Here is a 16,282-nt window from a genome sequence, read left to right as displayed (position 1 = left end):
GCACTGCAGTCCACAACAGCTTTTCCCTCTCTGCAGCAGGGCCCCCTGCCAGAAAAAGGGGCAGCAGGGGCAGCACTCCCTGCTGCCCCTGTCATAGTAAGTCCCCCCTTGCCAATCCAGCAGCTGGGCAGTTGCAGGGCCAGACACCGGCCAGCAGGGCCCCATAGGCAGGGAGCAGGGAGTGGGGTTATTCCCCTTACTGCTCCCAGGGAACCGCAGTGAGGTCTGCCCACCCCAGTTGCTGCTGCCACCGCTCACTCTGTGCCTAGGGCAAGCGGTGGAATAAGTCCCTTCCTGCTCCCCTCCCTATGGCATCTGGCAGAGGGGGTTTATTCTACTGCTTGCCTCAAGCAGGGAGCCAGTGACAGTGGCAGTCAGGGCAGGCAGACCCGGCTACATTTCCCCAGTGGCATTGGGTTGGGGAATAAGCCCCCTCTGTGCCCCCTATGCCTAAGTGACCATGGGGGCTCACTGCTGCAGCAGCAGCGAGGGGGGAGTACCTGGCAGACCTGGCTCGGGTCCTTGCCAGTGGGACAGGGGAATGAAATTCCTCTCTGGCCAGACCCCCACCACTGCCTGTCCCTGCCTGTCCCTGCTCCAGCTGGGGAGCAGAGGGGCGGGGTCAGCCCTGCTGAGCTGGAGCAGAGAGCCCAGCCGAGAGAGCATGCTAGGATGCTGGGGGACTCTAGTTTAAGTTAAACTAGGAAGGGGTCTGGGACAGACATTGCATAAACCGGTTTGAGCCAAATCAGTTAAGTCTGATACTACATTTAACTAGGTTCATCTCAAACAGGTTTCGGCCATTTTGAAACTGGTTTTTATGTGCACTGAATATCTCTTCTGTTACAGATTTAAACCAGTTTCTGATCACTTAAACTGGTTTGTGTGTAGTGTCTGTCCCTATCCCAAATGTCAATATTGAATTGCTTTTAAGGAGATGTCTCATGTATACAATTGTTTTCCCCAAAGGGTATAAAACTCACTAGGTATTTTCCATACCCACATGAATCCTGAACAACTTGGGATCAGGTCAATAATGAAAGAATCCAGAAGTGGATTTTGCCTTTACAAACAGAAAACATTGAAGTAATTCAGTTGAGAGCTCACAAATAATAATTTTGAAGAATCTACATTGAAGGGATCTCACGTGAATGTGAGGTCAACCCAGCTACAGCTCAACATCCGATTTAAATAATTGCCCATCACTAAGGTGTCACTGAAAGATTTAGTTTAATTTATAAATGGAGCCTACTACAATGTACAGAAACAGAGGGATGGGGATTAGTAGCCATTAAAACTACAGAGGAACTAGATTAAAAGCTACAAAGGAATTCCAAATTTCCCAATATACCTGTGGATTCAAATCAGCATAATATTCAGAATTGGCTGATCTGATCAGTATGTGCGTGGAAGAAAATGGGGTTCCTTGTTGGCAGTGAAATCAAGTTTTCACATTTGTGGGAAATGCTTGATGAGGTCTTCTGTCAGTTCAAAAAAGTATCATTGGTTATGTTACAAGCACATAGAAAGGCAGACCAACAGTAGTATCTATATTGTCTGGTGTCCTTATATCCAAAAGAAGCTGCACTTGCAGCATTCCCGTGGTTCCGAGAATCTAAAACTGGAGTCATGTCAGTGACTACATTTACTTGAGATCAAGTAAATTTTTTTAATACTCAAATCCGAGAGGCTTCAGAACATTTAAGTGCAGGTGTAGATTAAGTCCTTTAATGCAAACCAGCACAACCCAACCTATACAGTGGCGTGGTGAACTATTGGAATTGATCAAAAGTCTATTCTGTTCTCAGATAAATGGTCTGTCTGGACAATTCCTAAGGCAATGAGAAAAGATTTTTTATTTTTATTTTTTTGCCATGGCCACAGTTGGGGTCCATCCAAAGTTTAAAGAAGCAGAAAAAGATTAGGTAAACTGGGTTGGTGACAAATTTGAAACAACTATCTTAAAGATTATATCATTTCTTGTTTAATTTGTGTACTATATGACTCAATATATCAGAACCGGAAAGGGTCTCTCATGAGTCAGGCCCCTCAAAGGTCCTTGGGAGACACTCCAGGTAAACAGCACTGGAAAATTACCTCTTACATCTAGAGGCTATAAATATTTGCTGGTTGTAGAATCTTTTCTACTAAAAGTCTGTGCAGCTCTGACAGCAGCTAGAGGTTGGCATCATAGCACTTACAGGACCAAGATACTCTAGACCAGTGGTTCTCAACCTTTTTTGTACCAGGCAGGACCCATTTGTAAACATAGATGGCCAGTCCTGACCCAGTGCCCCCTCACTCCTGACCTGCTGCCCCCAGGTCTCAGCCCCCAGCGTGCATGTCGGGGGGAGAGGACGCAAGCAGCCCCTTGCAGGCTGGAAGTCTGCCAGCCTGGAAGGGAAAAGCCACAGTTTCCTACATTTTTCTCGTTTAAAGGGAGAATCCATTTTTAAAGTTTGTTTGCGACCCTTTCATATATTCTTGCGACCCACTTTTGGGTCGTGACCCATGGGTTGAGAAATGCTGCTCTAAACTATAACCGTAACCGTAACTCTGTCCCTATGAAAAGGCCAACTTTCTAGCACCATTCTTCACCAAGCTCCCCACCATCATAACCACCACGTATCCATCCAACTGTCCATTCTGTTCTGTGATTTTCCAATTCTGGAAAATTACAAACACTTTTTTTTCTTAAGAAGACAGTGCTGCCTGTTGTTATTGCCTGTTTAATGTGTCAAAGCTGGAGTTTAACATGGGGAGATTTTTATAGTCTAGCAGCATTTGTGGAGGAGGATCCTACCAAAGCAGCTGCTAGTTTTTCTGCAGACAGGTATCTCTATAGAGGGGACCTGTCATGAAAGTGAAGCCCCTCTGCAGCTTACCACTTCCACAAAGATGCTGGCACTGGTAGTAGGACTTGTCCTTTTATCACAAGTCCCATTCTTCTGAAGTGTATTCAGCCAGCTCAAGAACTTTTCCCTCTGAACTGACCACTGTTTTACAGAAAGCCGTGTCTCCTAGAAAATAGCTGTTCCTTTGCTAAATATAGTTCATTGTATCTCTCATGCACCATAAATACCCCATGATTAGGAAAATCTATTCCCTGTGAAGCATATTAGTTCAATATAAACTTTTCAAAAAGCTTTTTGCACATTATTGAAGAATGGATTTATCAGCTGTTGATCATGTTTTTCGATGTCTAAACACAACACATGGGAGCCTGATTGGTTTATGAAAGGGTTTGTATGATGGTAGCTATCTACAGTATCAGACGGCTGGGCTCACTGACCCAAGAGGTCCCTTCCAATCATACGATTCTAGTTACGTTGAATAACTTCAGTACATTTTGTCAATAAATAATTAAATAATACTAAACACACCTTGATGTCATGCACAGTTTTTTTAACCTATAACCTTTCTGGAAACTATAACAGATTTACCTGAAGATCTTAAAAAAATAACTTTTGCTCAGAGCTTTTTTTGTTACACTGCAGTTGAAAGTAAGATTTCCATGTGTGTGGGCATATCCATGTTAGTCTCTAATCTAGTTGCCTAGGTAAAAATACCAGCGAGATGCTGGCAACACACGCTTAAGCACAGTTTGGCAACCCAGATACATATCCAAGGTTGCCAACCCTTAAATCTAAATATATGCATTAAAATAAATAACAGACCTTCTCCATTGATATACCACAGACAAAGGCAGTCATGTGAAAGTGTGGTATGTATAAAATAGAGAGGCTAAGGGCTTGTCTTCTCTGTAGTGTTAACTTAAGCTATAATTTGAGTTTTGCTTTGATCCAACTCCTGTCCACACATACAAATTGCTGGTTTGCGTTAAGTGATACTTTAAAGTTAGGCCTTCTGGCCTGTCAGGGGATGTCAGTTGAAGCTTCACTGCTGCTGATGCTCCAGTAATGCAGTGGGAACTCAGCTGCAGGTTATAGTTCAAGTTGTCATGGCTCTTCAGTTACTAATCCAGCCTCGGCACACTGCTGATGAACTCACTCTGTGTACTCAAGTGCTGTTTTGTAGCATGGGCTCTCTCACTTGAGTGAACCTAGCTTTGGGTAGAGTAACTCCACTGCAGAGAGAGTAAGCCCTATGAGGAGATCATCATTTTTCCCCTTCTCACTGTTTGTGGTACACAAATGTATGGAATCTTCCCTTCAAATTTCTCCACCATTGCAGAGCAATGCAATCCTATATCTCTGCTTTTATTCCCTGCTACATGCCTGCACTGTCAATGCATTGGGACTGTCTGAGAACACCAGCATGCACTGGGACATTTTCACATTCTGATCAGAGGACAGCAAAGCCAAGCAGCATTGCATCTTTTTTTTTTTTTTAAGTGCAAGATATTTGCCTTTGCCAGACAGATTGTGTGTCCAAATCTAAAATTATGAGTGGTTAGGCGGCATCCTATCTTTAATTAGTTTGCACAGACTGAGTCATTTTGCAAGCTAGACATTTTAATTTACAATCTACTGCACTGCAGCACTTCTCTAGGCCTTCTGCTGTGTAATGTATTCAACTCGCAGCACAAGCTTTAAAAATACTGGAGCACTCCCTATCATAGTTCACTTGTTTATTTTATGCTTTCAATTTTAGTTGCAAATCAAACATGCAGTTACAGAGGCTGAAATTCAGAAGCTGAAAACAAAGGTAAGAATCAATATGTAGTTAATACATGCTGGTATTTTTTTTGTAATGTGAATGCAAACCTAAAAATGTGTAACTGTGGGTGAGGAAACCAACCTGTTTTTTATGAAAGGCTGCTTAAGAAACATGAGTGGCATAGCTAGAACTTGCCTTGGTATAAACTGTCTATCTGAAGTTTCAGCAAAATCTAAAACAGTTCTATTAACAGAAATTGCCAATGTATGTAGCTTCAATTGAATATAAATGTTATATAGGATAACATAATGACTAAATGACATACCTTTAGCCTGGTACTATGTGTATTTCCTTTCACAATTCCTGAAATAATGTTTTGGTTGAATAAATGTAGCCACCTTGAAAGCTTTCTGACTAGCAGTTGCCTTAAGAGTTACTGGGGTTTTTTTGTTTGTTTTAAAAATAATTTTCCTTTCATTAGCTACTAATTTATTTTAAAGTATTTAATCACATTTTACATGCAGTACAAACTACTGCGTGTTGTTGCGGTGCTGTTTAAAATGTATTTTATAAAGGCAAAATATGTCCAATTCATGGAGAAAATTATTTCTTGATTTGTTCTTAGAAATTAGAGTTAATTTACTGTATTTAATAAAAATTAAAGGTACTCATCATATATTTGGCTTTCTTGTACTAGGATAACCTTTTATAAATTCAACTGATAATAATCCAGCTGTTGAGTAATGTTAAGTTTTATGATACCATCTTTCCTGCCTAGTTTAGCTACATTAAAGAAGGAATTAAAGAAAGACAGAAGAGCATTTTCTTTATTAGAAGAGAGTTAAGATTTTTTTCCTAAATAACATCTGTATCCACAAGGTATTTTGTTTCCTGTTTCTCAGCTGGATCAGCCAGGTATCTGTTAAAAAGAAATTGTGAAGTCATTTTCTTTTGTTTTTCTCTTCTAGCTTCCTCTTTGACTTTGCAGTTGGATCCACATGGGCAGACCCTTGTGCCCATGAGGAGCCCTGTTGTCCTAATAGGGATGCTACAGAGAGATAGGCATTCACTTTTGCAGGTTCAGTTACATGACTGAGGCTGTGGTCCTTTTCTTCCTGAAAGGTACCTCTCCCAAAGTTTGAAATAGAACCGGTATTGAATCTACTGGTGAACAAACCCATTCAGGCTACAAGTTATTGTCTCTGTGTGTGCCTCATTTAAAACATCAGTACAGCTTTGCCAGGGTGCATTAACTACTTTTGATAAGTAAATGGGATGAAAAGTATGATTTGCTTTTCGGAAATTTGGTGGTTTTGAATCTGCAAATGCCAGAGCTTTCTGGCCCTAATCCAGACAAGCACTTACAACTACAAATAACTTTAATAATGATAATAATGATGATAATAATAATAATAACACCACCAACAACAACAGCTAAACCATACATGACATTTTTCATCCCTAGGTATCACAGAATGTTACAAAGGAATTGAATATTCCTTAGTTAATGGACAATACTCATGCTTAAAGTAAAGCAGGTCTTACATGCTTGGTGGCCACAAGGCTAGGAAGAACAGTACTTTATAGGGCAGAGGTTTATAAAATAGAAGGCATTTTTTCTTTCAAAATTACCCCAGTTTTGCAGTTGCAATTTTGTTTGGTTCTGAAGGTGCTCCAAAAGAAAGTAACACCTCTTCCGAATGATGCTACAGGACCACACGTGACCTCAGACTGCAAAACAAAAGGGATACATCCAAGTCCTCATCTAGTGTGTGATCATAGCTTGTGTGGAGGAGCAGCTTCAAATTTCTAACTTAACTAAGACATTTTTATGGCTCATAATTGAATGATTAGTAGGAACTCTCTTTTTAACACAGAGTTTACACTGTTTAAGCTAATTTAATTTCATGTTTGAATATGTGATTGCTTTGATCCCAACAATAGAGTTTAAAAATAAATCAGGATTACATTTTATAATAAAATCAGAATTTCTCTATCCTTTCAACAGCTATGAAGTAGATTAAATATTAAGTTAACAACTTTGTGTCAATATAATTCCAAAAAACCTTCCAAACCAAATTGTAATTGTAGTTTTGCTGATGTACCTTCAGTGTATTGAGCCCCTGATCTGTTTATTTAGCTTTGTAAATTAAGTTGATTGTGATTGAGAAATAATTCTGGTCTGAAAATGTGGCAATAGTTTCAAAGTACCAAATCGGTTCTAATTTTGGAAAGACGGAGAACTAAATTAGAGGTAGCTAACTTTTTTTGTTTTCTAAATAGCTTTCTGGTTAAATCAGATATTGAAGATATTAGATTCCTGCTAATAGATACCTGTAATTTCGTAGTTTATAGTCACATAAGTGTTTCCTGCCATTGGTTCATGTTCATGGAGCAAAATATATTCTCACTGTGAATGGATATACCAGAGAAATCACCAGCATGCACTACGAGTGAAACATCAGCATTTTAAAATAACCTATTTATTCCACAGGAAAACAGAGGCTGCACAGGAGACCAAAGGCAAAAGACTCAGATTAGTTTGTTCATTATTCTTCCTTGTTAAATAGTAAAAGAATGTTTTCATTATACTATAATACTGTTTGTCTTAACAGTTTTTTACCGTTAGAACCACAAATACACAGCTATTTACTGCTCACAATATTTCAAATCATCCTAAATTGCTGAATAATGAAGCTTTTTACTGACTAGCCTATGAATTTGCTGTGTTCAGCTACAGGCTGCTGAGAATGAGAAAGTGAGATGGGAACTGGAGAAGACCCAACTCCAACAGAACATTGAGGAGAATAAGGAAAGGATGATGAAACTAGAGAGCTACTGGATTGAGGCACAAACCCTGTGTCATACTGTGAATGAACACCTCAAAGAGACTCAAAGCCAGTATCAGGCTTTGGAGAAGAAATATAACAAGGCAAAGAAATTGATCAAAGACTTTCAGCAAAAGTAAGAAGTTACCACAGGCTGACAGATTAAATTAGAGACTAGATGGGCACATATTACTGCATCTCTTGAAATACAGACCCTGTTTTCACATTATTCACTTTCACATCAAAATCATTGGGCTATTTATCACTGAGAAACATTAGCATCGAACAGGATTTTTTTTAATGATAAACATGAGATTAATCTGTAATTCTCAACCTCAACTGTTGGAAAACTATGAAGTCACTAAATACAATTGCACACAGCCTAGAGCAATCGTGGCACGACATCTTGATGTTTGGTTAGAAACGCTTCCCTTGATTTGTTATGAAGTTGTATCAGTTTGACTCTCCGTTGTTGTGTACTGATACAACATCAAACAGCAAATTAGTGTGTGACTGTCACACTGTGCTTTTCCTCTTCCTCCTGAATACTTAAGACTTTTTGAGTTGAACAGAACTAGGTAATAAACACCTGAAATGTTTCATTTTGATTCCTACTTCTGACAGCTAACCACGGAAACTATTTAATTCATTTATAGAGAACCTCTCATTCCCCAAAGAATTTTACATAGAAATTGTTCCTCCCTTGCTGAAACACAGTATGTTTGGAAGGAAACTCTGCTGTTTAACAGCATTAACCAGCTATAAAAAAAACCAGAAAAGAGCAAATATGCTTTACCTCTGAAACTCTAGGACGGATTTATAGTTTACAGATTTATGATTTATGGTTCAATAAGGACAAGTGCAAAGTCATTCATTTAGAATGGCACAGTCCCATATGCCAGTACATGCTGGGAACCAACTGGTTAAGCAGCAGCTTGGCAGAAAAGGATCTGGGAGTTAAGTTGGACAATAAGCTGAATATGAGCCAACAGTGTGTCCCTGTTGCAAATAAGTCTAACAGCAGGCTGTGCTACATTAGTAGAAGTGTTGCCAGCAGATTGAGGGAAGTGATTATTTCCCACTATTTGGCATTGGTGAGGCCACATCTGGAGTACTGTGTCCAGTTTGCCTCCACGCCCTACAGAAAGGGTGTAGACAAATTGGAGAGAGTGCAGAAGAGAGCAGTGAACATGGTGAAGGGGGTGGGGCACATGACTTCTAAGGAGAGGCTGATGAAACTGGGCTTATTTTGTCTGGTGAAGAGAAGCCTGAAGAGGGATTTAATAGCAGCCTTCAATTACCTGAAGGGAGGTTCGAAAGAGGATGGCGCTAGACTGTTCTCAGTGGTGGCAGATAACAGAACAGGGAGCACTGATTTCAAATTGCAGCAAGGGAAGTTTACGTTGGATATTAGCAAACACTTTTTCATTAGGAGGGTAGTAAAGCACTGGAACAGGTAACTCAGAGAGGTCATGGAATCTCCATTCTTGGAGGTTTTTAAGACCTGGCTAGACAAAGCTTTGGCTGGCATGATCTGATTGTGGATGGTTCTGTAGGAGGTTGGACTAGATGATCTCCTGAGGCCCCTTCCAACCCTAATTTTTTATGATTCTGTGATTTTAGATAGGTAAAAATGTCATTATCCAAACTAGAATTTTGCAAGTGCTCCAAAAGAAAGCAGCACCTGTTGTGAATGGTGCCATTGGGACCATACACGACCTTAGATTTTCAAAGGAAAGGAAGAAGTAGAAATCCTCATCTAGTGCGATCCTGCATAGCTTCTTTGGAGGATCTATCTCAAACTCCTAACTCACCTAAGAGATTTTTTTATGGTGCATGATCTTCTAATTAGCAGGAACTCTCTTTTTAACTCAGGATTATTTTAAGAAAATGAATACAAAGCATGCACCATTTTAGTAAATAGAATTTACTGTTATAATATGTGATTGTTTTGATCCCAGCAAATGTATTTTTGCCCCTAAGAGAACTTGACTTCATCAAGCGTCAGGAAGCTGAACGGAAAAAAATAGAAGATTTGGAGAAAGCGCACCTTGCAGAGGTTCAAGGCTTACAAGCTCGTGTGAGTAATATTTGCTCAAGTGCCTGAAGACTAAGGTAATTCTGTTTGATAATCTGGAAAAAGTAGTTCTAGTGATACATTTGTGCTAATAATGGCATATGTTTCTCTTAGATTAGAGACTTGGAAGCTGAAGTTTTCAGGCTACTGAAGCAAAATGGGAGCCAAGTTAACAACAACAACAACATTTTTGAAAGGCAGACATCTTTTGGAGAAGTCTCCAGAGGAGATCCAGTGGAGAACCTAGATGCAAAGCAGGTGTCTTGCCTGGATGGCTTAAGTCAAGGTTTGTTTGAACCAACCCAAAGCACTCATTAATTTTTATCATGAATTTCATGATTATGATTTAGGGCTTTACTGTAAATAGTAAATGAATATCATAGTGATCTGGTCATTTCAGTAAAATGCTGTATCTAATAGCACATGCTTTGTGGTATTCCATCTAATGGCTGTGCAGAGCACCAAAATAGTTGTAAAATACATTTTCAGCAGTGAATGTAAATGATTGCGACCTGTTAATAAAGCAGAGGTCATGCCTGATTCATTAAACCTCAAAATAATTTGCAATAGGATGCCTTCAATATTTAAGTTTCATTCAGCATTTGCATTGTGTCAATAAAGTAGGGGAAAATAGTATCTCCTTCTGTGTCATATGTCCTTAATTATCAACCAATTGTCAACCAAAGAACAATCAGAAGCAAATTTAGCAAAATGAGAATTGCAACATAAAAATGACCCATTGTAAATGGATCCCTTTTGTGTGTACAAAGAATATCCAATTATTTGTATTTACAGTGTATGTATATAGGTTCAAATATATCTACCTACAGATAGGTATGTATATATGTGTATATATACACACCTATATGTGTACATATGTGTTTTGTCTCTGTTCATCTGTATATATAAATGGGAAGATATTACATATTGCATGGACATGTCAGAGCATCATTTTAGGCATGATAGTGAATCTCTAGTTTGTGATGTCATTAGATTTCACATGGCTTAACTCACTGTTGTCTTGTTTTGTGTTTTATATATTTGCAGAACACGACAAATTTTAATCAGAAAAAATGTTTTTATTAAAGTCATATACAAAAATCCACCTTTTCCCTTTTCCCTGTTGTTTGTTTTCTAATGAAAAATTTACAGTGGATTTTAAGCTAGCAAAAAACAGCTCATTACTTGATGGTTCTGTAATAGAAATGGAGATAACATAGTCTATTATCGTACACCTGATTATTGTGCAGTGCTGTAATGCAAATTGTACCAATTAAATGTTTTGGTCTAGTGGTTTTCTTCACACTTAAAAACAAGTTTTGGTTTATAGCTAGATCACACTTAAAAACAAGTTTATGGTTTGTGACCATATTATTTTTAAGGAAATCCAGGACACTGCCCCTCAAGTCAGTGGTACTGCTGCAAGCAGAGGCAGGCAGGCAGGAGTGCAGTGCTCAGTCCAGCAGGGAGGTGGAGTTTCATGATGCACCACGCAGGTGGGTGCGCAGGCACTGCTACTGCTGCCCGCACGTGCCTGGCCCTGCTCCTGCTGAGCAGTGGTTGGGGGGGAAGGTGGGGGTTGGGCTGGACGCGGCAACTCCTGCCTGGAGTGGAAATCAGCTGGAATGAGGTGGGGCAGGGTGAGAGCACTGCTGTGATCTGTTTACATGTGTGTGTATGTCTGTGTGGGGCGTCTGTGTGACTACACATGCCCGAAGGCTGGCACTGTGTGGCAGACAAAGTCACCCCACCAAATTCTGTTCTCAGTGCCAAGAAAGTGTCCTAACAGACTTGGGACACTCTCTAAGTCACTCTTGGCACTGAGAAAAGAATTCAGTGGGTGAACTTGTCTGCTGCTCAGTTGTGGCCTTAGGGGAGGAGGATGTGTGCAACCGCCCAGGGCGCCATGCAGTGTTCAGCTCAGCCCACCCCCCTCCTCCAGCCTCTGCTCAGGAGGAGCTGGGCTGAGCACATGCAGGTGGCAGTAACAGTGCCTAGCCGCCTGCCTGCCTGCCTGGTGCACTGTGCCACTCCACCTCCCTGCAGAACTGTGCACCACATCTCTGCCTCTGCCTACAGCAGCTGATTCCGGCACTTTTATTTCAATTGTCACCAACTGGCTGGGATGGTAAATTAGGAATAGTCAGATGCAAAAGCATGAAGTGAGAGGGGAATAACTAGGAACTAGTACATTGGAGAAGAGTAATAGGAGAATTATAATGAACAACAAATTCTATGAGTAAACAAAGGTAACAGCCCAGTGCCCTATTACTCCATAATAACAGAAGTGTCCCAAATGAGGTAATTGCTCTTTTCTTCTGCAAACTGGTACGGTCTCAGTTAGGACTCTGGGGCCCACCAAAATCAGTTTGCACATCATATTCATGTTTGGACTATATGCTTTTATAAAGTATCGGCAACCTGGAGATAGTTCAGAAGAAATATAAGTATCTTGCCAGCAGCACCTCTGATGTAATGTAAGGTAAAAGAATGAGCCAGACACAGTCTGGAAGGAAGTGGAAATCTCTTTATACTCTCAAAAAGATGTTGTCAAGAACATAAGGAATATCACACTTATTAATTAATAATGACAGAACAAGAAATCAAAGGTATTTAACATGCATCATGAGACATTGAATTAAATGTAAGTAAAAAATAATAACTTCACCATTAAAATTAATCAAGTAGTTAAGCAAGCTGTTAGGGAAGGTGGTAGGGGCCCCAGCCCTAGAGACAGTTAAAACTAGACATAGCTGCATCATGCATATTTTAAGAATAATTAAATCAATCCTCAGATGGGAGATCGGCAAATAAGAAGGGCTAGAGATCTATAGAGATTGTTTCCAGCCCAAAATAACTGAGTGAACACTTGGGCAGGTCTTGATTTCCCAGGGGCCTTTAAAATCCTAATAACTGCAGTGTAGAAGATTTTGCAAAAAAAACTGAGCACCCTCAGGCATCATTGATGCTGACAGGTGGTTGTGAGCACCTTACCAGACTGAGTGAATTTCATGTTTCATCTCAAATAAAGTAATTTGTGAACTAGGAAACTTACTATACAGGTAAATCCTGATTTTACTAAAGCCGTATCACACGTTAGTAAAGGTTTTGTATAGTCAGTTAAGGTTTTGATATACACTGCAACCAAAGAACCAGCTGTAAACATGGTTTTAGATATCGCACATCAGGTGTTACCTGTAGTTGTCTCTGGTGGTATTCAGATGTTCAGATTGTACCAAAGAAAAATCAGTAGTAATCACCAGGCTTCCAGTTAGATTTTTAGGCCCCAGCAGCTGCAGCTGGTTCCTCCCAGGAAGAAAGTTCAGGCCCAGGTAGAGCTAATTGTAGGTTTGGGGTATCAGATTAAAATAATTTGGGGCAGAAAAAATGCCTACCTGTATATTTCTACAGTCCCTTGCATGGAGTGACACTGATTGTGATCATGGGCTATGAGCTCTTTATTATATAAGTATTTAATAATATTTAAAGTCTAGTTAAAACTGGTGTAGAAAAATGCATTGAATAAAACAATTTTGTCAGACATATGAATACCTCATTAATATTGATATTTCTATCAATTATTTCACATGTGAACACAAACTAAATATTGCTCTATATACAAATCAATTTGAACGACTATGTTTAACCTAATAAAAAAAGATTGTCCTGCTGAAACCATTCTGCTATATGGTATGCAGACCTTGCAGATTTGCTTCCCATAAATCAGCACAGGGCTTGGGTGTGTTTCTTTCTAGTAGTTATTACTTTGGAATCTCAGAAATTTACAGAAGTAGTTATGATGATAAGAATGTCAATGTATACCTCCCAAACGGTCCCATTACAGAAAATGTTTACAGTCAAGTTTTTAGTCGAGCTCTTGACAAAAGTGATTAAGGAGTGGTATGATTTAGAGAAGTCGTTTTGTTAAAAAAAAGAACATCACCAAAAAAATATTCAGCGTACATGCTGCCTGTGACTGCATCACAGCTGCTTATGTTTCTGAATGTTTACAACTGTTATTCTACAGAATCAATACAGCTGTGAATGTGGAGCTGAAATCTATTCTAAGGCAATTGCCATCATCATATCTCAGCATTAATCACATAAGGCTAACATTTTAAAAGTGGTTGCATATAGGAAAATATCTGATTCCACATATAGGCAACTAAATACAGCTGTGGATGTGGAACTGAAATCTAATCTAAGGCAATTGCCATCATCGTATCTAAGCTTGATTTTCAAAAATGCTGATTATTTATACTCCTGTGAGTTTAGTAAGTACTCTGAAAAGATGAGGTGTAGGATTTTAGTAGAAGTGGCTAAGAAACAGATTTTCCATTTTGTAAAAGGTTTGTAAGTTCAAAATTTTCTTCCGTTCCAGAACAGAACAAAAATTTAGATTTCTGATTAAAAAAAACTCTAAAAAATTATTCCTTTTGGCTTGACTCAAAATGTTTTACTTTGATTAAATTGGAATATATCATTCCAAGTTCAAGATTTCAAGTGCTTTTAGGATAACATGAAAAAAATGAATTGTCCTCTTATGAAAATGTTAAAATGCTTCATGTCACATTTTTAATGACCTTTTGTCAAAATGTATGTGTTTCCACAAACTTGTTTCACTTTCAGTGAATCAACATTTTTTTAGGGGCAGATACTATGTTAAAAAAATCTTAATCAGTTTGACTTATGCAGCAGTTTTGAAAGGCTGTACCACTTACTTAGGTGCCTGTATGTGGATTTAGATGACTAACTTTCCATACCCTAATTTGAGTATAATGGAAAACACAGGAAGAACCTAGTTTGATATTTAGATTCCAAAGAGTCTCTTGCAAAATGAAGAAATGAATAAAATGTTGAATAAAATATTATATTTCTTCACTCAATAAATTCCATAAAGGACTCTCTTAACTGTGCTCAAGGGTAACTTGAGATTCCAAGAAATATTCTGCTCTTAGTAATGTTATTCCTGTGTAAGGTTTTTAAGAAATTCACTTACCATGTGTCTAGTAATATTTTCATTATCTACTCACCGTATGCATGTTCACAGAAGGAGCTGTAAAGTGGGGAGATCCTGATGATTTCTTTGGTAAGTTTTTTTCTCCTGAGCAGCGTTCTGTGATGTGTAGTGTATTATGCAGTCTTTGTGACAGTTACGTGGTGAGCTCCACTCTCCTCTTTTCAGTTCTTACAATGCTTGTTCCAAGAGTATGTCACATACACTATGAGTCATCAGCATTAGAATCCTGTAATGGGGCTGTTCATATGGGATCAGATTCAAGTTTCTTAGTTCTTTCAGAAATGTTTACTCAATCCTCAACTAGAAACTCTCAGGGACTTGTCTTCTTCAGAAAATTAGGACATATAGTCTATGTAAAAAGGAACATATTTAATATTATCTTGGCTGGTAATAAGAGCCATAGGTTTAAGAATGACTAAAGGTATAGAACAGGGGTTTTCAACCTTTTTGAATCAGTGTACTCCCGGTGGCTGGAAGCAGGGGGAGGGGGTGGCGCATGGCTGAATCTGGAGTGGGTGGTGGCTGCCACCATGCGCAAGCTTCCCCCATCCCCTGTATCCGGCCAGGCAGGAAGCACCTATGTGGCAGCGCAGGGTGATGTGTGGCGGCACTCCATCCCCACCTGTGCATACCCCCTATGGCCTTCTCAGGTACCCCCGGGGGTGTGCATACACCTGGTTGACAACCCCTGGTATAGATGGATGTAACAATTGTATTGATATCAGTGGAAACTGATATAGGCTGCTATGCTGCAAATGTTGCATCTGTTTGACTGTAAAGTTACAGGGTGCTTCATTCAGGGTCAAAGTTAGGATAATTTGGCTAACTTGTATCACTACAGGATCATACAAACCTAACATTATAACAGCTGTTGTGTGCTCTCAACTAGTGGCTCTTCTCTAAAATATATGTTTGTCTTGACACTAACTGACATCATGGGAAAATATAACTTATTTCTGTCAACACTGTGTGATCAGGCTTAACATCATGTAATTTAATACGACTCCTCAAGATCTAATTTTGATAAACTGTCAGTGACTTCAATAGAAGTTTTATCAGAATGAAAGAAAAAATGAGTTAGGACCTCATAATATGGAATATACATTGCCATTTGTTGTGTGTGAAACTCTCCAAAGTCTAAGCAGTATGCATCTGTCAAAGGCCATCATTTGTCAAAAAATTACAAAGAAAATCCAAACAGAGCCTGGGTAATGAAATATGTCTATACTAAGAGAAGTAAAGTTGAAGTGGCAGGACACAGAGGGTTCACATATAAAGGGTTCAGTTGTTGTTCATAGATTTCATAGACATTAGTGCTGGAAGGGACCTCGGAAGATCATCGAGTCCAGCCCCCTGCCCAAAGGGCGGAAGTCAGCTAGGGTCATAGGATCCCAGCAAGATAAGCATCCAGTTTGCTCTTGAAGGTGTTCAATGTAGGCGCTTGAACCACCTCCGGTGGCAGGCTGTTCCAGACCTTGGGGGCTCGGACAGTAAAGAAATTCTTCCTTATGTCCAGCCTGAAACGGTCTTGTAGTAGTTTATGACCGTTCGACCTAGTCGTCATCCCTTGGGGCACTCTGGTGAACAAACGTTCCCCCAGGTACTGGTGGTTACCCCTAATAAACTTATAGGTGGCCATCAGATTACCCCTGAGCCTGCGCTTTTCTAGGCTAAAGAGCCCCAGGGCTCTCAGCCTGTCATCATAGGGTCTGCTTCCCTGACCTCTGATCATGCGCG

The 16,282-nt window shown here is 39.6% G+C and overlaps 1 protein-coding gene across 7 annotated transcripts in view; it reads left to right on the top strand.

The window, feature by feature from the left end:
• Window positions 1-16,282, top strand: part of PPP1R9A (protein phosphatase 1 regulatory subunit 9A) — a 110,962-nt gene that overhangs the window by 56,415 nt on the left and 38,265 nt on the right. For 6 of the 7 annotated variants that reach the window (XR_003095038.1, XM_025209011.1, XM_025209009.1 and 3 more), the window contains 4 exons: window positions 4,615-4,668; window positions 7,355-7,584; window positions 9,432-9,528; window positions 9,640-9,811. Coding sequence is in view for 6 of the 7 variants with exons in the window: in XM_025209011.1 (XP_025064796.1) it covers window positions 4,615-4,668; window positions 7,355-7,584; window positions 9,432-9,528; window positions 9,640-9,811 (553 nt within the window). In the remaining variant the exon portion in view is untranslated. The remainder of the gene's footprint in view (window positions 1-4,614; window positions 4,669-7,354; window positions 7,585-9,431; window positions 9,529-9,639; window positions 9,812-16,282) is intronic. The other variant, XM_025209010.1, reaches the window with a different exon arrangement.

Source organism: Alligator sinensis, unplaced genomic scaffold (genome assembly GCF_000455745.1).
Source record: "Alligator sinensis unplaced genomic scaffold, ASM45574v1 scaffold196_3, whole genome shotgun sequence".
Classification (NCBI taxonomy): domain Eukaryota; kingdom Metazoa; phylum Chordata; order Crocodylia; family Alligatoridae; genus Alligator; species Alligator sinensis.
The sequence above is the reverse complement of the archived record's forward strand: the minus strand, read 5'-3'. Positions and strand labels throughout refer to the sequence as shown.